The 22,523-nt window shown below is 34.9% G+C and overlaps 1 protein-coding gene across 5 annotated transcripts in view; it reads left to right on the top strand.

The window, feature by feature from the left end:
* nsd3 (nuclear receptor binding SET domain protein 3) overlaps positions 1–22,523 on the top strand; it is a 167,926-nt gene that overhangs the window by 105,665 nt on the left and 39,738 nt on the right. For 3 of the 5 annotated variants that reach the window (XM_039769239.1, XM_039769236.1, XM_039769237.1), the window contains exons 13-17: positions 3,698–3,877; positions 6,089–6,112; positions 8,631–8,780; positions 14,702–14,858; positions 20,377–20,579. In XM_039769239.1, coding sequence (XP_039625173.1) covers positions 3,698–3,877; positions 6,089–6,112; positions 8,631–8,780; positions 14,702–14,858; positions 20,377–20,579 — 714 coding nt within the window. The remainder of the gene's footprint in view (positions 1–3,697; positions 3,878–6,088; positions 6,113–8,630; positions 8,781–14,701; positions 14,859–20,376; positions 20,580–22,523) is intronic. The other 2 variants (XM_039769238.1, XM_039769240.1) reach the window with 2 other exon arrangements.

The raw sequence follows: 22,523 nt of genomic DNA, 5'->3' as shown, positions 1-22,523 counted from the left end.
TGTCCTTGGATGCTCATTTAAACCCAAGTTTTTCAGAAGGTTGGGCCTAGTAACTCTTTTCTATGTTTGGTAGTTGTTATAGCTAACTCGTTGTTTTCTCTGAACAGTTAACTTATTCAGTACTACATAATGAGAGTACTTGGCCAAGGCTTGAATTTTAGCATGGGATTGCAAGATTTGCACCAAGTAACGTGCATGGCCTAACTTAATAAATTTGTAAAATACCCCTACTCTTTCATGGCAAAAAGGCATTTGTTATTCCATTGTGTACCATAAATTGACCTCATTTCAGAAATAAAAATAAATGATTCTTGCATTCCTTAAAAATGGGAAAATGTAACCAGCCTAGCTATGACTTACCATCATTTTAGCAGTCCTTTAGATGATACTGAACTTAGGTTTGTATTCATCTTCTGTAATGGAATGGGCTACAGTTGTCCCTACAACAGCCCATTCATTCTCTAATTGCCAAATCCAGTTGAGGGTCATGGAGAGCAGGTTCTCTCTTGGCAGCTTTGGGTACAACTAAGTGAAAAAATAGAATCACGTTTCAAACTGTGTAGTTATCTCTGTACCTGTGGCTAACCTTAAGTTGAGTTCCAAAATTTAATTATTTAGTTAGTGTTTCAAAATCTCCATGCTGGTGAGACATTTGTATGGCTTAGCCCATGCTTGTATGAGCCAAATCTAATGATATGACATGTAATGCAACATGCGTGCATGGAGATGCACAGTTAGTAACACAGTGCTGTTAAACAGCATACCTTTTTGCTGAACTAGCAAATTTTAGTTGGATATTTGAAGTTTAACTGATGTTAATTAGTATGCCAACTAAAATTTGACAAACTAATTGAAAACATACCATAGATATTTATATGGTATGGAGGCAAACAGATTACACTTATCATTTATAACTAATTATTGCAGTCAAGGTCCGTGCATACATGCTTAAATAACTTTTATTGTATAAATTGAAAACAGAAGAAAGTCCATACTATAGGAATTCTGAAGTAACAATAATCTTCATTTGACAAATTTGATTTCACAAAGGTAGCCTTAAAGTTAGGAAAAATATATAAAAACGAAAAGGGAGAAAATTAAAACATTAGTAGTTAATTTGACTTGTCTGTTCCTCAGTAACTGTTACTAAACAGCAACAGCAAATATCACATGCTTGTCAAAACTCTTTAAAATGGTGTGTTGTTACAAATGTAGTTATAAAAGGTTTGTGTAAATTAAACTAAAATAAAATCTCCCCAGTTTGTTGTTAAATTAGGAGAATCTTTGGTGCCTCTACCACAAATACTTTTTAGGTCCTGTGGGCATCAGCTGACCTACTTATTTTTTGGTACTACAGTTTTAGTTGGCTATCATATCAGTGCTACCCCTTTAGTAAGCTATATATGCATGTTAGTAATAAACTAATATGCTTAAAGAGAAGGGAGTTCAGGAGTCAAATGTGCACACTCTCCTTTTTTATCTCAGGTTCATCATGTCTTCTAAACTGAAAGCCAAAACAAATTATGTGCAGCAGATGATAATTAACTGTTACAAAAAGAATTGTTTCATTTAGAGTTTAATTTTGGGTCACTTATGTTCTCACTTAGCCTTTCTTTGCTTATGAAGCATGTGTAATATTAGAGAATGTAGCTACATATGTATAGCTTGTTAATGAAATTTGGAGAGATCATTCTTATTTGCAAAAATATATAATAACCTGTGAACAGATATTGTGGGAATAAAAAATAGACATTATTAATTATCAACTTCTGTAGTAATTGAAGGTCACTTATTCACCCAGCTAGCTCCAGTGGGATTGTTACAGCAGCAACATTTATTTGTATAGCACATTTTCATACAAATGATGTAGGTCAAAGTGCTTTACAGGATAAAGTAAGAGAAAAAGAAATAAGACAAAATATAAAAATAAAATTAGGCAATACTAATTAACATAGAATAAAAGTTTCCTGTTGATTGGGAATAAAGTTTGTAGTAGTGACACACGCAAAACTGCATTTTGCACCATTTTTTAACCTATACGCACCTCTTCACCTTGATAGGTCACAGTTTTTGACCAAAAACAATGTGGTTTTTGCATTGTCCATGCGCCCCAATTTTATTTTCCAGCTCTCGCAATCTTGCTTCCTGTGATTTCTTCCAAAATGAAATTGGAGACTGAAGGGAAATTAATTTGATAACATGTAAGAAGTCCCTAGAAATCATTGTAGGAGACTCTAGACAAGACTCAATTTTCTGACTGTGGTTTATGATCAGTTTTTTATTGCAGGTTCAGATTGAATGGAACCTGTTAAAATGATCCATATGTAGGTTCCTGCCTTCCATATTTAAGTAGACCATAAAAGTTTGTAACCTCTTTATATGTGCTTTTTTTAGACTTGGAGAAGATTCATGACAGTGAGCCCAGTAGTATCTGATGGAGGGTATTACGGGAATATTGGAATTTGTGATCAGTGTTGTATGCCATTCAGTTACTGTATTTGCATAGCATTAGCTTGATATTAAACAGTTTTTAATGTAACTAAAGGCAATAGAACCACTGCATCTACCTATCCAGTCAAAGTGATAGGGTAGGGAGCCTACCACAGGAAGTGGACAAGGCAACACCCACGTTGAGAATATCAAGGACCAGACGAGATGGAGGATTTACGTAGCTGGACTGGACTGAGAGTGTCTTCCTGAGATAAAACTAGAAATATTTTCCTAGGGATAGATGGCTTGCTATGTTTAACTCAGCATTTTGTCACCACAACCATCAGCAGGACAAATGGATAGTCAGTCATTTTCTAAATTGCTTTGTCCTTAGCAGGGTTGCAGGTAGCGCTGGAGTCTATCGCATCTACCATATGGTGCAAGATAGGAACAAACCCTGTCGCAGCGACATTTGAATAGTTAATGAAGTAAATGTATATGGAATTGGTCATTTTTAGTTTTATGATGGTAATTAAGCTGTGAAATATTCTTTTCACTTTAGCATACTTAGATTGGATTAATAAAGTTTAATCTAATTATAGAGTTTAATTAATGACAAAATTATAGTGTTATAGCACAGTAAATTGTGACAAATCTGAAGTCAAGAGGAGTTAAATTTGACAATTCACATCAATTCATTCAAAAATATAAATTCTGCAGATAAGTTATACAATTGATATAAATTATGATATATAGATTATGCAGAAATAACTAATTATCAGAATGTGTTCTAATGTACTATGCAGTATGTTCCAGTAAACTATTCAGTGAACAGGATGAAACACAATTTTAAAAATAGCATAAGCAACACTGGCAAAGAAAATTATCCCAAGATGTAAACATACATACTGTATTAATCCCTGATCATTTTAGAAAAAGCTTTAGTCATATTTTTGAAATATGAACTGTGCATCCATTAATGGGAATTTTATAATCAAAATGCATTCTTAACATTACTAAAAATTCTTTTCTATCAAGTACAGTATGTGTTGTACAGAGTTTTACCACCACCAAACCTCTAATTAGGAATTCAGTCAAGTCCTTGTTTGCATTTAACTTTTTCAAGCTGTTCTAATATTTGAAACATATTTTAGCTATTGAAAGGATCTTTAGTCATCTCTCTACACATGAAGGTATTGCTTGGTAAAACCTCATTATTTTAGCTTGCTTCTTTTTGACTTAAGTGAGTTTTTTACTTTTCTTGCAGGGCGCATGATGAGATGTTTTCGCTGTCCAATAGCCTATCATACAGGAGATAGCTGCATTGCTGCAGGCAGTGTTGTGCTCACTCCCCACATTATTATTTGTAGCAATCATACGGGTACCAAAAAGAATGGACACATACCATCTCCTGTAAATGTAGGCTGGTGTTTCATCTGTGCCAGAGGTAAGACAGTATTATTGAACTCTTTATTGAAATATTTTATCTTTATTACAGTATTTAAATATGCAGAATCACTGTTGTAAACACATCTAATGTGTACTTGCTTTCTCTCTGTTTGATTCAAACCAAATATGGCATGTGAGAACCACTGGCGGTTGGAGTGTTTTTATTTGAAATGCAACTGGCTCCTTAAATTTGGATCAGTTTGCCTAACATAGCTGAGAGTTTTCAAATTTTGTATTTTCTCCAGGCTGTTTCTGTAATGAAAGTTATTCCATAGCAATGTAACATGTAACTGAGACCTGAATCCATCAAGACTCTACATCCATACCAGTGGAGCTGGTAATTTTGTTTACATTTCGGAATTTTCATCTTACCATTTAAATCCAGTTTTGCTGTTGGGTGTCGATGCCTATCTTGAGAGGAGCCAAGTAGAAATGAATCACCAATCCATTACACACCACAAGATTGCACACATCAATAATGACTTTTACTGCCCCAGTTTACAGTAATCACTTTACCTGTACCTATATCTTTGGGACATGTGAGGTGATCCAGAGTACTCAGTGAAAGCACAGCAAATACTAAAATATTGCATATTTAGTACAGATACTGACTTGGTAGTGTCCTAGAACTCCAAATAAAACCTTTTACAGGATTAGTACTATATTATTTTTGTAATCCTGCAATCATGTGACTTTTTAAGGACGTTTTAGAAATGCAGAGCTTTTCTCTAAACCTTCCCTAACTGTTTAATGTTATTTATCTAGATGAGAGATGTTTTGTGTTTTAAGATAGTAAATCACAGTTGACTATTCCATGATTAGATTAAATTTATTAGACCAATATTTTCCTTTTTCAGCATTCTGGGTATCTGTTGACAACAATTGTTAATAATTTTATACTTTAATTTATTTGCTTTGTAATTTATGGTAATACTTGGTATGAAAGGTATTATGTATTGTAAGGATAGATGTATCTTTTAGTTGCTTCAAACAAAGGTTACATTTTATATGTTTGCAGGCTTTAATAGTCAGATTCTAGAATAGTACTAATTAAGTACCTTTACTTCCTTCATCTCTTTCAACTCCCTTACAAATAAGCTGGGCCTAACTTGAATTAAATCTTTTTTTAATATATAAACTTTGAGTCAATGTATGGAAGTAGGTATTTCACATCCTGACTATTTTTTGAAATCTTTACACTGTGGTTGTCAATTATAATTTACTGCAGGTATTTGCTTTGTTTTTAACAATTTAGAAATGTATGAATTTGATAATCATAATTTTAAAATGAAAAATATTATTTAATACTTTGCTGTTTTAAACATTTTGTCAGTTTATTAAGTTTGATTGGCCAGAAAAGTTTGATGAAAAAGCTCATAAGCATTGAAGAAACAATAGGTATCTTTGGGTTTTTGGACCAGTTTATGGATGCGAGTTAATTTCTTTTTCAGTTTCTCGCCGGTTTTGAATTTTCCAGTTATTTTTTTCCCCACAGTAGTTTGAATTTTATTGTTAAAGTCTTGGTAGGTAATATGAAAGGAGGGTTAGGTTTTACGCAGTTGTCCATGAATTGAATTGATAGACAAGCAAAGTCAAGTTTCTTCATTTTTATGGTTAAACAAACTGTATCAGCTTGATGAAGCATACATGCAATGGAGAGGTGAGGCACTGTAACATATAAGTTAGATTTGCTGCCTTTCAGCTCCACAGTTGTTGGTTTGATTCTGGCACATTCACTGTTCAGTATGAAGTTTGCAGGTTCTCACTACGTCTACAGTTTTCCTTGGATAGTCTGTTTTACCTTCAGATCTCAGCGACAGATAAGGTTAAATTAGCTAACTGGAAGTGAGCATGATTGTATATGTGAATGCAACATGTAATGGATTAGTGTGCTATCCAGGGCTGATTCCCTCCTAGCTGTTGGAATGCATAGTCCCTGTATTGTGATCATGTCTAGCTAAGGTAGTTATAAAAACAACTGGATGTAAAACTCATTAAATTATAAATGCCCCATTTCAATATGTTTAAAGAAGGGTAAGTCAAAACAAACAGAAATCCTGGAACTATGAAATATATACAGTGTGCACCTAGGTAGATTTCTTATCATATACAGCTTTTATAGCTGGCTGCCTTTTCACACTATCACTGAATACATCTCCTTTTCCTCCTCTTTTTTCCTGCTGCCTAATGGAGTTTTCTTTGGGTTTAGTTTGTTTGCAGACCAGTATGAACAGTAAGTAAACTGAATTGAGTCATATTTAGCTACCTACGTGACAGGCTAGTTAATTTCAATTACATCATTATCTTTTTTAGATCCTGAATGTTAGAGTATATTAGAAATAACATTTATATAGGAAACCACTTATTTTCTGAAGGTGTCACGTTATAAGTGATCCTTTGAATTTTTACTTCAGCGAGATGAGAGTACGCAAAGCCTAATTGATATTACCCACTCAGTTTTTAATGACTAAGTAATTGATATGTCTATTGTTTTCTTGTTTTCTCTACTTTTTGAGTAAAAGATTTTGGTCCGGGAAAAGCTGTGTGCTGTGATACGATAATGCCATCCATCCATTTTCTAACCTGCTGAATCCGAATACAGGGTCACAGGGGTCTGCTGGAGCCAATCCCAGCCAACACAGGGCATAAGGCAGGAACCAATCCAGGGCAGGGTGCCAACCCACCGCAGGACACACACAAACACACCCACACACCAAGAACACACTAGGGCCAATTTAGAATCGCCAATCCACCTAACCTGCATGTCTTTGGATTGTGGGAGGAAACCGGAGCGCCCGGAGTTAACCCACGCAGACACGGGAGAACATGCAAACTCCACGCAGGGAGGACCCGGAAGCGAACCCGGGTCTCCTAACTGCGAGGCAGCAGCGCTACCACTGCGCCACCGTGCCGCAGATACGATAATGGGGATATAGTAAATAGGTTAAAAAAGAAAAAAACACACAGTAGTGACGTTTGTTCACTCTGCTGCTGACGTAGTAGATCTTTACCAGTTATCAATTTAGTATTTTTTCATTTATTGGAATTTTGTACCTATACCTGAAAGTAAAATATATTGCGTCAGCAATAATTTCAAGACTTTATATAAAATAAAAGCTTCTGTATTACTACATGCTGCATTTAATCAGGATTGCTGTTTATTCCTTTTAATCTGGATAAGATTGTGGTTTAAATGCTTTTTTCATATAAAGATCAAAATGTTCAATCTTGCAAAGTAGTATGGGTCCAGGTGAGCCCATCACAGTAATATTTAACTTATCTCAAATTACAGTGCAAATGCTTTACTAAGTATTTCTCCACTGTGCCCTTCATAGTCCTGCAGATTTCTATATTTCCCTCAGAAAAAAGACACATATATATATATATATATATATATATATATATATATATATATATATATATATATATATATATATATATATATATATATATATATATATATATATACACACACGCGCAAATAACAGCAGTTCTCATAGCTTGCTTGTCATATGATCATAGGCAAGTCAGTTTGGTGAAAGACAATATTTGCTAAAACTCTTGGTATGTGTACATGACCTGTATTCACTTACTGTGAGGGCTATAGTTAAATGATCCAATTTTATTTGTGTTACAGTACAGCACCCTGTATTTAGTCAGGATCAAGTTGGTAAACACTGTACTTTAGCTCAGATAGGATTTTTTTTTGTTAGGTAGTATTTGCAATTACACAAATATCCCAGTTCTTTTAATTCAGCTACTGCACTGGAGATGATGAAAAGTAATCTAGGTTGCATATATTAAACTTGTAAACTTGTAAAAGGAAGTACTTAAAGCAAGGGCTTTAGGGGAGCACCTTAAATCTTGAAATAAGGATTTCTTTGTTTTGCTTTCTTAAGATTTCTTGGAGATAATTGTTTATTTTATTTTTAATTTTTGGCCAAGGAAAATTTATTTTACTTAATTACATTGTAACATGCAGTCTCCAGTTGTATTTAACATTGGTTTCTAAAGAGCACATCAGCAACACAAAACTTTCTTTACTTAAATTTCTTGAAAAGTGTGTATGTGTTATTACCAAAATCTAAAAACTTGCAGTGAATATTTTATAGTTTCATTTCATTGCTGATAGTACTGCACACTTTAGTAATCAGGCCTGGTAGATTTGCAACATAATTGTTTAAAAGTTAGTTGTTTTTTTTTTGGTTTTTTTTTTAGACATTTTAATATTCATACTATAAGACTTTACTGTACTACATAGTTTAAAATATTCGTACAGAAACAATAAAAATGACAAGACTTGTCTTGAACAAAAATTTCACACCTTTTGAATGTCTAAAAGGCAAAGTTCAGAGTAAGAATCATAGTCACACTTATTGTTTCAGGGATATGAGAAAATAGGAAAAAAGACATTACCACTTACACTTGGTCTACTTAAAATGATTGCTTAAATACTTTAGTTACTTTTTGAAACATTATATATGATAGTATCTGTATAAGTTTAGAGAAAATTAAAAAATTTGATCAGAATATTTTTTTCACACATTAATTGTGCTTATAAAGCTTAACTATAGTTTATTTAATAGTGTTTTCTGTTTTCTGTTCAACTGTAAGTGTGCTTGCCATTTATAATACTGTTGGTTTTACTCCTCAATTTCTCACTTTTTACACATGTTTAATAGTCTTTTTCTTCTCTGGAATCATGGGTAGTTTCATTGCAACTCACCATTTCCTGTTTGTTTTGTACATAGGGATTTTAGTGCAGGACCATTCTGACAGCTTATTATGTTCGTATGCCTATAAGTCCCACTATCTTCTGACCGAGTCAAATCGTGCTGAGTTGATGAAATTACCTATGATTCCTTCCTCTTCGTCAGCTACCAAAAAGAATTGTGGGAAAGGTAACCAAACTGTTTTTTTTTCCTACTGTGTTTGTGTGTGTGAGTGCATGTGTGTGTGGTTATATGTGCTTTTTCTTTATCCTTAATGAAGTCCTGTAGTTGCTGTTGATCTTAAAGAAACAGTAAATGTTTCTGCCACGTATGTATGTATGTATGTATGTTTGTGTGTGTATATATATATATATATATATATGTATATATGTATGTATATATATATATATATATATATATATATATACACACACACAAACATAACACACACACACAAACACAAATGAAACAGGGCTAAAAATAACCAGTTTATTAAGTTTTTATTTATATTTCCAAATTCAGCTTGCTAGAATTTAGTTTTCTATGTTGTGTTATTTGTATTTTTATTAGAGAGTTAAATAAAAAACAACCAAATAAAAAAAACTAAACACACATTCTCCATTAAATGGTATACACTAATATTTATTTTCAATTATTTATACTTCTACAGTATATACACATACACACACACATATTTTAGGTGTCATTTAAGAAATATGTCATTTCAGCCATACATTTTTGAAATTAATGGAATGTTTAAGTAATTTTGTTTAAAATTTTACTACTTAGAAATAAAAGTCCATTTGTTTAGCCTAAATTTTAACATTGTATAAAAACCTAGTATGAAAAACAAAAAGAAACATTTTCTTTTTGTGTTTTCTAAATATATTATAATAGAATTAATCTGTAATGTAAAATTAGATTTCAGTCAATTAGTTATTCAAAAGGATTTTTGATCATGGAGTTGGAAATACATACAATGGGTTCGTTGAAGAGAAGAGGAATGATGTCAAATATGCATTTTAGAAAAATTAAAATAACTGTTATTTTCAGCCCTGGAATTTGCTTGGCTTAAAGCAAGATGCGCTTTTGCAAAGAAACTCTATTGTGCTTAGCTTTCTAAACAAATGTTGCTTAATTAGTTGTCGGTATAATTATGCTTAGTTGGTTTGTCTAGTTTTACAGTGTAATATGGTTATGTCTGCATTTCCTCTGATGTGAAATGCCTCACAGGAAAACAAAAGATGGAAGTTTTATGCTTGTTACAAGTAAATGGTTTAATTATACTTAAAACAGTTTAAGTTATACAAGATAGCTTGGTGGTCTTTAAATGATGTTTATGGAACTTAATTTTGTTTAATTATAATGGATGCATTTATTCAGCATAAGGATACCAACACTAAAAATTATTTTTTATCTATTACCAGGATGTCTGCAATTAAAATTATTCGTACAATTTATAAAAAAAAAAAAAAGGTAGCTTTTTGCTACATTAACAAAATATAATGAATTGCACTGACTGAATTGTCGAACAGTTTCCAAGTTTGGTTATGGAGTTGGTATGATATATTTGGCAATATACAAGTGCTTTGAGTGTCCTGGGGCCTCATGTATAAACAGAGTGTACGCACAAAAATTTTACGTACACTCGTTTCCACATTCACATCGCAATGTATAAAAACTAAACTTGGCATAAAGCCATACATGGCAGCCTAACCCTATTGCATATGCACATTTCCACTTTTGTCCGTACGCCATGTTTTAGTGTGAAATCTCCGCACGATGTTATGCATGAGGCCCCTGCTGGGTAAAACATTTCATTTTGAACCACAGGGCCCAGAATCGAACCTAACTATTCTTTGGACCTACATATTCATCTCTCGTGGAGAAATCTAAATTTTATTTTTTATGAAAGCTTCAGCTCAATACATGTAAATATATGCTTATGAGCTGAAAGGTAATGTGCTGTGCCAAACTAAGTCTGTTTGACATCCTAGAATCAAGCGGCTGAATGATTTTACTGACCAGCATTGAATTCACAATTTTAACATAGTTATGGCTTATGGGTTTTGGGGCAAAATTAACACTGTTTTCCTGGGAGATAGGTGTAGTACATTAATTTTTTTTTACATCATGTGATTGCAATAATGTCTCTGTTTCAGATGGTTTCGGTTAAAATACATAATTGTTAAGCATCTAAAAATGAAACTAATCAAAGTATATGGAACCTCAGAACAAAACTCGGCAACTTTCATTCTTTATAGCAGCAGCTAATTCATTTGAATTAAATTGCAAGATTACATATATCTTTTTGGCAGAATATTTACTTTTATCACATATGTCAAATCTAAGATTATTTCACTCAAATTTTATTTTTTACTATAGTGTATGTGAAAAAATTTACAAAATGTTTATCAAATTAAATTTTGGTGTTAAAAGTGGGCTAAGGGTACAGTGTTATCATTTAAAAAGTAGTAAACGTTTGCATGTATAGTTAAACATGAGCTTCTCCACATAATTAAATTAAAAAACAAATTTTGGAAAAGATAATACTACATACAGTGGATTCAGAAAATAGAGATTTTATTGTGGTTTGGATTTCATTTTAAATAATAATTTCTTATCACTCAACAATCATAATGACAATGTGAAAACATGTTTTCAGAAAAAAGGACCCACAATTTAGACTGTGTTTCAGGACAAAAACTAAGCAATGAAGTGCAGGGAGCTCTTTGTATATCTCTATCATAAAATTGTATTGGGACATAGATGAGGCCAAGGGTATAAAACCATTTCCAAAGCTTTTAGTATTTCCAGTAGCACACTGGCAGCAATAATTTTGAAATGGAAGAAGTCAAGAACCACCAGGACTCTTTCAATAGTTGACTGTCTAGCCAAATTGAATAACTAGATAAGAAGGGACTTAGTCAGAGATGTGAGTAAGAACTGAATGATCACTCTAACAGAGCTTCAGAAGACCTCTGTTGAAATGGGAGAACCTGTCTGAAGGACAACCACCTTAGCAGCACTCTGTCAACTAGGTGTTTATGGTAGAGTGACTAACTCCCATTGGGAATTTGCCAAATAGCATTTAAAGAACTCTGAGAGTATGAGGAAAAAGGTTATCTGGTCTGATAAGACAAAAATGAAACTCTTTGGTTGAAACTCCAAGCACTATGTCTGGCGAAGACCAGGCACTGATAATCACCTGCCTAATACCATCCTGGCAGAGAAGAATGATGGTGGTGGCATCATTCTGTGGGGGTGCTTCGCAGTGGCAGGAACAGTGAGATTGGTCAGAATTGACAGAAGGATGAATTTAGGCAAATATAGACAGGTCCTTGAAGAAATTCTGCTCCGACCGCATGTATCTTCAGGCTCAGTTGACAATTCACATTTCAGCATGACAAGGACCTAAAGCATATAGCCTGGACAAAGCTGGAGTGACTTTGAAGTCTGTGACAGTTCTTGAGTAGCCCAGCCAAAGCCCAGACTTAAACCCTATAGAACATGAGTGGAGAAACCACAAGATGACAGTTTACAGACCCTTTCCATCCTGTCTAACAGAGCTTGAGAGGATCTGTCCATATCCAGGTGTGCAAAGCTTGAGAGGATCTGTCAGGATCTGTCCAAATCTAGGTGTGCAAAACTTGGTTGTAGCTACTGACAAAGGCACTTCAACAAAGTAGTGAACTAAGGGTCTGAATTATATGTAGAAGAGATTTCATTTTTTTGATTTATAATAAATTTGCAAATTTCTCTGAAAAAATATTTTCAGTTTGTCATTATTGGTTATTGAATATAGATGGATAAGTAAAAATGATGAATGTTTCCATTTAAAACTAAACCTACAACATGATTAGGTTTGCAGAAAACGAAGTGGTGCGAATGCTTTCTGAATCTCCTGTATATTGAATTGTGTATGTGGCAGTGCTGTGTATCTCGTTGCAAGCACATATTCCTTTATGTTTTGTAGCATCAGTCATTTTGTATATGGTCATTAAAACTGACAAATTTTAACGAAATACAATAAAAACTCCCTATAGCAGCACAACTTTACATGGCATGACACAAGATATACAGCAAATGTAGAAATTAATCTAGACCATAAAAGCCAAGACTTTTAAAAATTTAGTCTACAAGCATCACAGTCAAATCCATGTTTAGTTAACTGTGACTCTATTTGCATCTTCATGATGAACACTGTTATGTTTGCTAATCAAACTGTTAGGTGGTGACCTTTTGTGTTAGCTGTATATTACACATAAAGATGTGTTTAATGATTAATCTTTTTCACATTGAATCATACACTACAGAATACAACTCCTTGTGATGTGTGCTGTGTAAACGTTATTATATTAAATAATGGTGAATTGATTAATGAAAATTTTGAGTTAAAAACTGTTTAAAAACAGGACAGTCCAAAATCATAATTTAACGCTGACATTGTTCTTGATATTATGTGGGAAGCAACCCACATCTCCTTTTTATTCTTCATTGCTCTGCTTTGAAATTAAACCCCCCACCTACCCAATTTCAGCCATAGTAGTGTTTTTGTTGAAATAGTGTTACTGCATTATTGTAACCTTATTGTCTTCTTCCTATTGTTATTGTCCTGTTGAGTTTAACAAAACAAAACTTTTTAGCAGACCTGCATCTTGTCTGAATGTTTTAGTTTAACTCCTTTACCTTGTGAACATTTTCAGTAATTCATACCCTTGTACTTGTTTTAGCATAATTTCGTTTCACAAAAATTTTTAATATTTTTAAGCATGTTTTTTCATTTATTTGCATTTTGCATCAATTTTGCATATTTGACTGAAGTCTGTTAATAATTTTCAATGTACCATTGCTTTCATATTTTCCATTTAACCCTTTGCTGTGTCGTATACAGTATTAATAATTTAACTTGTCAGATTTTTCTTGTGGTACTAATGTCATTTTTTATACAGTATATTGATTTTGTGCTACTCAGTTTCCTTTTCACATCAATAGAATGTGTTTTGTTTAGCATTTTACAGTTGTCCATTTTACTTAATATATATTTGTACATCTTCAATATCTGTTTGTTGTCTTTTCTTATAATATATTTATATAATTGTAAAATTAATGTATTTTTTATGCATATACTTTATCCCATATTGTGAAGGGTAGTGCCTGAACCTTTTCCTTCAAGGGTTTATAGCATTACTGCCATAAATGCCCATCTTTGTTTTCTGTGAATGCTACACTCAATACATGGCCAAAAACCCAACATAGAAGCAAAATAAAGCCAAAAATGAAAAACTTAGTAAGCCAATTGTAGTAAATTTTGCACTGCAATTACTGTACATTGTCATAATACAGTTAATTAAGTTGCATCCAGTTACTCTAAAAAACAAAATAGAGATTTTGGACATAGGCAAGAATGTGAACATCTTATTTCATAATGTAAAAGAATGTGTATCGTTTTCAGTTTAAATGTTAAGAGTTCAGCGTGATAATGTTTGATAATGTAATGAGATTATAAGGTTTAAAATGGACATTACATAGGTCTGTTCAGTACATGTTGCGTACAGAGGAAATGTGGACATTAACAACCTCTTGAATTTTCACTCTGGACTCACTTGGAAGCCTGCATATAAGATCTCTGCTTTGTCACATCATGCTTTAGATCTATGTTGCCATAATGCATTCAATGCTGATTGATTGTAACCTGCTTGATGCTGCATGCCTGAATTGCATATTAAGAACCTAAGAGTTTCACTGTAGGATATTTTGGATTTAATCACTCTTATACCCTACCCTGGATGGTATTAAGAGAATAAGTTTTGTTTGCAATTTTCCGAATTGCTTCCTACTAGATGACTATACCAACAAAACATTTTTCTCTTCAAGTAATAGTCCAAAATGTCCTATAGTAATTTGCTTGTGTATATGATGAACAAATAAAAAATCTTTTAGCATAAAGTGCTAAAATACTTACTTGACTTACTGACTTAAATAGATTTGGGAAATTGCCTTGCGTAAATCATAAAGATCCTGTGACTATTACACAGTTTATTAAAATATTTTTAACAGACTAGTTTATTTTTTTCCATGATTTTAAAATTTGTCATTTCTATGTAAAGGTGGAAGACTGCTATGCTGTGAGTCCTGTCCTGCATCCTTTCATCCTGATTGTTTAAATATAAGTATGCCAGATGGAGTATGGTTCTGCAACGAGTGTAAAATTGGGAAAAAACCTCGCTACAAGCAGATTGTGTGGGTCAAACTTGGAAATTACAGGTGAAGTAATATGTTAATTATATCATGAAAAGTTCAACCTTGATCTAAAGTCCTAGGTTGACCTTGCATGTTTCTAAAATCCAGTTATTTTATTCCATTATCAAATCCTACTAGGCTGAACTGTGTCACCCAGGTATGGATTGGCATGGCTTTATGTAGTTTCTGGGTACTTGATTGTTTGCTCATTATCAAAATAACATTTTTTAAGAGTGTTTGCTCAAAAACAGAAGTATCCTGTACACAGGTGGTGAAAATACAGATTGGTCATTATGTATTTCAAAATTAAATTGTGCAAGAATGCACAGAGGAAAATTGCTTAGCTTCATACCAGCAGACTTTTCAGCAGCTCTTGTGCCATTGAACTTTTAACTCGCGTAGAGCCATCTGTTTGATATGAGACCAAAACTATATTATATATGTACTTGTATTATCAATAGGTTTGTGTTATTGGCTATTAATCAACTCAGTTACTCTTAGTGTCTGGTTGCCACATGTTCTGTCTGTTACTGTTTATATTAATATTTTTAATTTGATACTGTTTGCATTTTAATTAATGTTGTTTAGTGTTATTAAACATAGTGATTGTGTCTGCTGAATTATGCCATCATGCATTACATAGGATGACCAAAAATCCTGATTTCCAGGATATTCCATGTAGACACAAAATCTTACATGTCAGATGTCCTGTAATTGCAAAGCTCACACCTACTATATGTCCACATGCTTGCTAGAAATATACTTTGCATTAATGGTGTACACACTTTTTAAAGATCAATTTACATGAAAAATCTTTGGTAAATGAAAAATCACTCCTCTAATGTAAAATACAAACTACCAGCCTAACTTCACCAGCTAAATATGTTTTTTAAACTCTTTTGTAATTTAAAGCACACTTGTCAGTAACCATGTCAGTAACATTGACTGGTTTTGATATAAAGTCTTTGTGTTTATGGAATGCGTTGTACTTTCTGTGAGCTGACCTGTTTCTTTTGTTATTATTTTGGTTTGACATGCGTAATGGCCTGTCTACAGTGTATTAATAATATAGACATATGATTTGAGTAGCTGTCTAGAGTGTCATCATAGTTTTGTGGCGGAGTAGTACATGGAAGCAGTGTTAAAAATGGCATAAGATATGTATGTATGTGTGTGTGTGTGTGTGTGTGTGTGTGTGTGTGTGTGTGTGTGTGTGTATATATATATATATATATATATAAAATAATAATATAATATATAATATATATATATATATATATATAAAATATATACAGTGGGTACGGAAAGTATTCAGACCCTCTTCAATTTTTCACTCTTTGTTATATTGCAGCTTTTTACTAAAATCATTTAAATTAATTTTTTCCCTCATTAATGTACACACAGCACCCCATATTGACAGACAAAAGAAAGAATTTTTGAAATTGTTGCAGATTTATTAAAAAAGAAAAACTGAAATATCACATGGTCCTAAGTATTCAGACCCTTTGCTCAGTATTTAGTAGAAGCAACCTTTTGAGCTAATACAGCCATGAGTCTTCTTGGGAAAGATGCAACAAGTTTTTCACACCTGGATTTGGGGATCCTCTGCCATTCCTCCTTGCAGATCCTCTCCAGTTCTGTCAGGTTGGATGGTAAACGTTGGTGGACAGCCATTTTTAGGTCTCTCCAGAGATGCTCAATTGGGTTTAAGTCAGGGCTCTGGCTGGGCCATTCAAGAACAGTCACAGAGTTGTTGTGAAGCCACTCCTTCGTTATTTTAGCTGTGTGCTTATGGTCATTGTCTTGTTGGAAGGTAAACCTTCGGCCCAATCTGAGGTCCTTAACCCTCTGGAGAAGGTTTTTGTCCAGGATATCCCTGTACTTGGCCGCATTCATCTTTCCCTCGCCGTCCTGTCCCTGCAGCTGAAAAACACCCCCACAGCATGATGCTGCCACCGCCATGCTTCACTGTGGGGACTGTATTGGACAAGTGATGAGCAGTGCCTGGTTGTCTCCACACATACCGCTTAGAATTAAGGCCAAAAAGTTTTATTTTGGTCTCATCAGACCAGAGAATCTTATTTCTCACCATCTCAGAGTCCTTCAGGTGTCTTTTAGCAAACTCCAAGATAGTGTTTGGCACAAACTTAGCAAAAGTGCGAGAGAAACTTTTAAGTGCCTGGTCTGAGCTAACATTAAATAATTGCTGGTGAAGGACTGTGCTTATGCAAGCAAATAGGAAGGCAAGGTGTAAAGCTTAACTTTAAGTTAAGTTCATAGACATGCTGCCGCTGGCGTTTGCCATGCCTAAGACGAATACGATATTCGCGAGATACAAGTTTAATGAGAGGATACAGGGTATAAACGAGACTTTTGATCACTTTGTAACGGAATAAAATTGCTGGTGAAGGACTATGCTTATGCAAACGAAGATGAGATGGTCAGGGATAGAATAGTGTTTGGCACAAACTCAGCAAAAGTGCGAGAGAAACTTTTAAGTGCCGGGTCTGAGCTAATATTAAGTAAAGCCATGGACATCGTGAGATCGCATGAGATAGCACAAACACAGTTGAGAAGCTTCGATGCATGTACTCCGATCGGCTCACGTGAACTGACTTTGCAGGACTGGGAAAGGTAAACCCGTGCATGCAATGTGTGATGTCTCAGATAAAGAGGAAGACGAGCTGTTTATTGATGCAGTAAGAAAGGAACAACCCTCTGAATCTGAACAAGCCTTTGTAGACATATCAATAGGAAAGCAAGGTGTAAAGCTTAAGTTTAAATTAAGTTCATAGACATGCTACTGCTAAATATTCGCAGGCAAATCCACAACTTAATACCGGGAATGCCTGTTAAACATCTTAGATTCATGAGTTCCGATTTGGGTAGTGAACACTTCGATTAATGAAACCTGTTATCTTTACAACAGTTGACAAACACGGAATACAACTTGAACACAACACATCCTCCAAATACGAACCTGATTGATAGAAATAATGATAATTAAATCTTTGATGACAGCAACATTCATAACAGTGACAAAACAATTACATTGGCAATCATGTTACTTTATTTTTAAAATGTTTCCTTTTCTTTTTCATAACTTCTTTAACACACTACTTCTCCGCTGCGAGCGTGGGTATTTTGCTAGTACAGCATAAACCCTTTGTATTCTCTTAGATATTAGGTAAGATTAATTGAAATTATGTATGTTAACACACTGTTTATATACAATAAAGTCTAAATATTATTTTAAAGATATCGAGTGTCTCCGATATCACATGTTACAGCCATTACGATAGACAGGCCACCAGCAATAAATATGTACAATGCAAGAAAAATTGTATACAGTAAATGTGTGTAAAGTGACATTAAACGTACGTACATGTACTAAGTACTGTAAGTAGAAAATTAATTATGGTTACTCACCAACAATGACATGATGACTTGTCCGATAACGATGAGTTTAGTTTTACTGCGCAACAAATAAGAGCGTTACAGCTCTTCTAAAGGAGCCTCTTCAGGCGACTGTGTAGCACCGCCGTTGTTTTTCTTCCGGCAGTCTTCAATCCAAATCCCTAAAGCAGATTCCATCTAGACTACTGCCTTATTACATCCACTTACAACTCGTTTTGCACCCTGGTTAAAAGGACACTGCGACCGTAGATCTTATATTTCTTTCCTACTTCTTAAATAAAAAGAATCGTGGACTCATTGATGCCGTAATGGCGTCCTACAGCGGTGTAGCTTTTCCCTTCCTTCAACATATCCAAAACTTTTACCTTTTCAGCAATTGTTAACATCTTCTGTTGGCGCCTGGGCACAGCCCCTGAAGCAGTAGCAGGAGCAGATCGTTTTAGAGCTATAATGAAGGGCTTGACTATGCACAAAGATAAACACAAAAGAGCACAAAAGTTAACTCTTTACACACCGAAACATGTTGATGCTGAATGAGCGAGATGAGACTTCCTGGTTAACGCTGCGGAATCGAATTCGGCACTCCGTTGCTGAACCATTCAGCACACAGGAACTTAACTGCGTGCTCTTATTGGTTAGCTTCTCAGCCATCCACCAATAGCGCCCCTTGTATGAAATCAACTGGGCAAACCAACTGAGGAAGCATGTACAGGAAGTAAAAAGACCCATTGTCTGCGTCATATAAAATCTGCGTTATATATTTTGATATGCTTACATATAAAATCCGCGATAGAATGAAGCCGCTAAAGTCGAAGTACGATATAGCAAGGGATTACTGTATATATGTGTATATATACAGAAATATGTATGTATATATGTGTGTGTATATATGTATTATGTTACTTACCCAATCAACAAACCACAAGCCTATCCATCCATCCATTGTCTAACCCGCTGAATCCGAATACAGGGTCACGGGGGTCTGCTGGAGCCAATCCCAGCCAACACAGGGCACAAGGCAGGAACCAATCCAGGGCAGGGTGCCAACCCACCGCAGGACACACACAAACACACCCACACACCAAGCACACACTAGGGCCAATTTAGAATCGCCAATCCACCTAACCTGCATGTCTTTGGATTGTGGGAGGAAACCGAGCGCCGGAGGAAACCCACGCAGACACGGGGAGAACATGCAAACTCCACGCAGGGAGGACCCGGGAAGCGAACCCGTGTCTCCTAACTGCGAGGCAGCAGCGCTACCACTGCGCCACCGTACCGCCCTATCACAAGCCTACTCACTCTTAATTGTATATTTGCTTTGGTAAATTTTGTCACCCTAACCGTGTACTCTATTATTGTTGTAGTTCTGAAGTTTCTGCATTAATTAAACTACCTACAGACATTTTACTTGTACTGTAAGGTATAATAACAGTCCATTCATTGAATGAAATATCTGTAGGAGTGATTTCAGTTGAAACAATAAATAAAGAGGACATGAAAAATAGTAATATTTCTTTTTGAATGAAAATGGAAAATATTTTTTCTATAAAGTGCAAACAGTATTTGTATAATGAAGCTAGTTTTGTGAAAACTTAATGCCACTCCTTGTGATGTGTAGATCAAGATGGCCTTATTGGAAATCTGAATTTTTGGGCAGTTGTTGGAATAAACATTTTAGTTCTGCACAGTGGAACAGTAATTATTGCTGCTGCTTCACAGTTCACTTGAACCTTGTTCAAAACCCACCCTGGTCACGGTCTCTACAGAGATTGTCATTGTGGGTTTTTTTTCACCGACATCTCAAATATATGCAGGTTAGTTTAATTTGTGATATCTATTTTGCCCCTTGTATGTAATGAGCTAGTACCCTGGCTAAGGTTGCTTCATGTCTCATGATCGAGGAAGCCTGAAAAGGCTGTAGCTCCTGCAACCATATATTGGATTAAGTAGCTTTTCAAGGAGTGGGTTAAAGAAAATTCATTCTTATTATAGAACAAAAACTGTGAAATGTTTTTATTTACTTTTGCTCCTTGTTGCAAGAGGATGGCATCCTTTTATTCAGTCTGTTTAAATATTTTGAATTATTCCATTGGTATTAATTTTTTCTCCTGTTTTTTCTTAGATGGTGGCCAGCAGAAATTTGCAATCCTCGATTGGTACCATTCAACATTCAAACCTTGAAACATGACATTGGAGACTTTCCAGTATTTTTCTTTGGCTCTCATGACTACTACTGGATAAACCAAGGCCGTGTCTTTCCATATGTAGAAAGTGACAAAGGTTTTGCTGATGGTCAAATTAGTATTAACAAGACATTCAAAAAAGGTACCTTTTACATTAATGTTATCTGTTTTTAGTCTCTATCAATTTAACTTACATGAATCAGTTGTTGATATTCTATTTATATGACACAATTTTGATATTGACAGTTAGAATCCTAGTCAGAATTCATTGACTTTCTCAAAACAGTCATCCATTTGAGAAATCCTGTGATGATAGGTGAATTGAAACCTGTTCACAAGAGCAAAGCAGTACCTTTCAGTAAGCTATTATACTATTTCTTTAATAGAAAATATGTACTCTTAAGATAACAGTTGAGATATATTTGGCTTCAATAAATTAGATTAGATAAACATTATTAATCCCATGGGGAACATTGAGATGCATATAGCAGCAGATACATAAAAAACAAGGATAAATACTTACAGGACAGATCATACTGCCAATCATTTGTGCATATACAGTAGTAGAAACCTAAAAACAAGGATACAAGCTCACAGGATAGATAATAGAGCCAATCAATCGATTAGAAAATAAATGAATGAATAAACAAATAAACTTGGTGAGTATATCGGGTGGAAACTTTGAATTTCCTGATAGCAGAGGGAGAAATGACCCCTTGAGGTGCTTCTTAGTACACTGTGGACGAATGAGCCTATGGCTAAAAGTGCTCTAAGAGAGCTCCTCTTGGAGGAGATTTTTTTATGATGGCATCAAATTTTCTTATCATCCTCCAATCCACAATAGCTTTTAGTGTTTTCAGGATTCGCCCTGTGATTAAGCAGGCTTTCCTTATACGTTTGTTCAGGCATTGTGCTTTGTTTGAGGTCAGGTTGCCTCCCCAGGAGACCGTAGCGTAGAACATCACACTGGCTACTGTTGACTAATAGAATATTTCCAGCAGCTTGCTGCACACATCAAAAGACCTGAGTCTCATTAGCAAGTACAGTCTTTCAGACCCTTCTTGTACAGTGTCACTGTGTTGTCAGCCCAGTCCAGTTTATTGTTCATGTGAACCCCCCAGGTACTTGTAGCTCTGCTCCACTTCCACATCCTCCCCCTGAATGGTGACTGGTCTCAGAGGCTTCTTAGCATGCCAGAGGTTAATCACTAGTTTTTTTTCTTGCTGGTGTTGAGTTGCAGGTTGTTGTCCCTGCACCAGAAGACAAAGTCCTCCACAGCCTTTTTGTACTCTGACTCCTCTACATTATTAACGCCTGATTAGTGATGGACGAGTCATATAAAAATTTCTGTAGATGGCAAGTGCTGGCTGGTATTGTTCTGAAGTCTGTTGTTTAGCGTAGTAGTAGGAAGGAAGGCAGGACAGTTCTCTGAGGTGCTTCAGTATTACACACCACCATTTCTGACAATGTCCGTATGCCTCACAAACTGCTGTTTGTTGGTCAGGTAGTCCATGATACAAGATCAAGTCAAGATTCAAAACCTGAACATTTCACCAGTCAAAGAGGTAGAATGATGTTAAAAGTACTGGAATAGCCAATGAACATTATCCTGGCTGTGGTACCGGTTTTGTCCAAGTGGGAATAGGTTATTTGGAGCATGTACATGTGAGCATCACCCACACCTACAGTATATGCGTCTGATAGGCAAACCACAGAGGATCCAGATGTTCTGAAACCTTGGTTATAGCTGTTTTAGGACCAGACTCTCAAAGGTCTTTGTGATGTATGAAGTAAGAAGTAAGAACTTCTTGGGAAGTTCTTGGAAATGTAATTTAATTGGCACTGGGACAACACAGGATATTTTCCACAGCTTGGGAATAGATTTATGATACAGTCACAATAGACAACAACTGAAAACATGCACTCTTCACATTTACCACCATATGTTTCCTGCAAATATTAAATTCAGTTGGTTCATGTTGGGAAAATTTGGTGTTGCAACATGATTTTATTTTATTTGTTGTGCTCATAGTGCAGTCATGGCAATGACATACTGTATTGCTGATCCTTGATTACTAACTGAGAT

The sequence above is a fragment of the Polypterus senegalus genome, chromosome 11 (genome assembly GCF_016835505.1).
Source record: "Polypterus senegalus isolate Bchr_013 chromosome 11, ASM1683550v1, whole genome shotgun sequence".
Classification (NCBI taxonomy): Eukaryota; Metazoa; Chordata; class Cladistia; order Polypteriformes; family Polypteridae; genus Polypterus; species Polypterus senegalus.
This window is presented reverse-complemented; position numbering and strand designations above follow the sequence as displayed.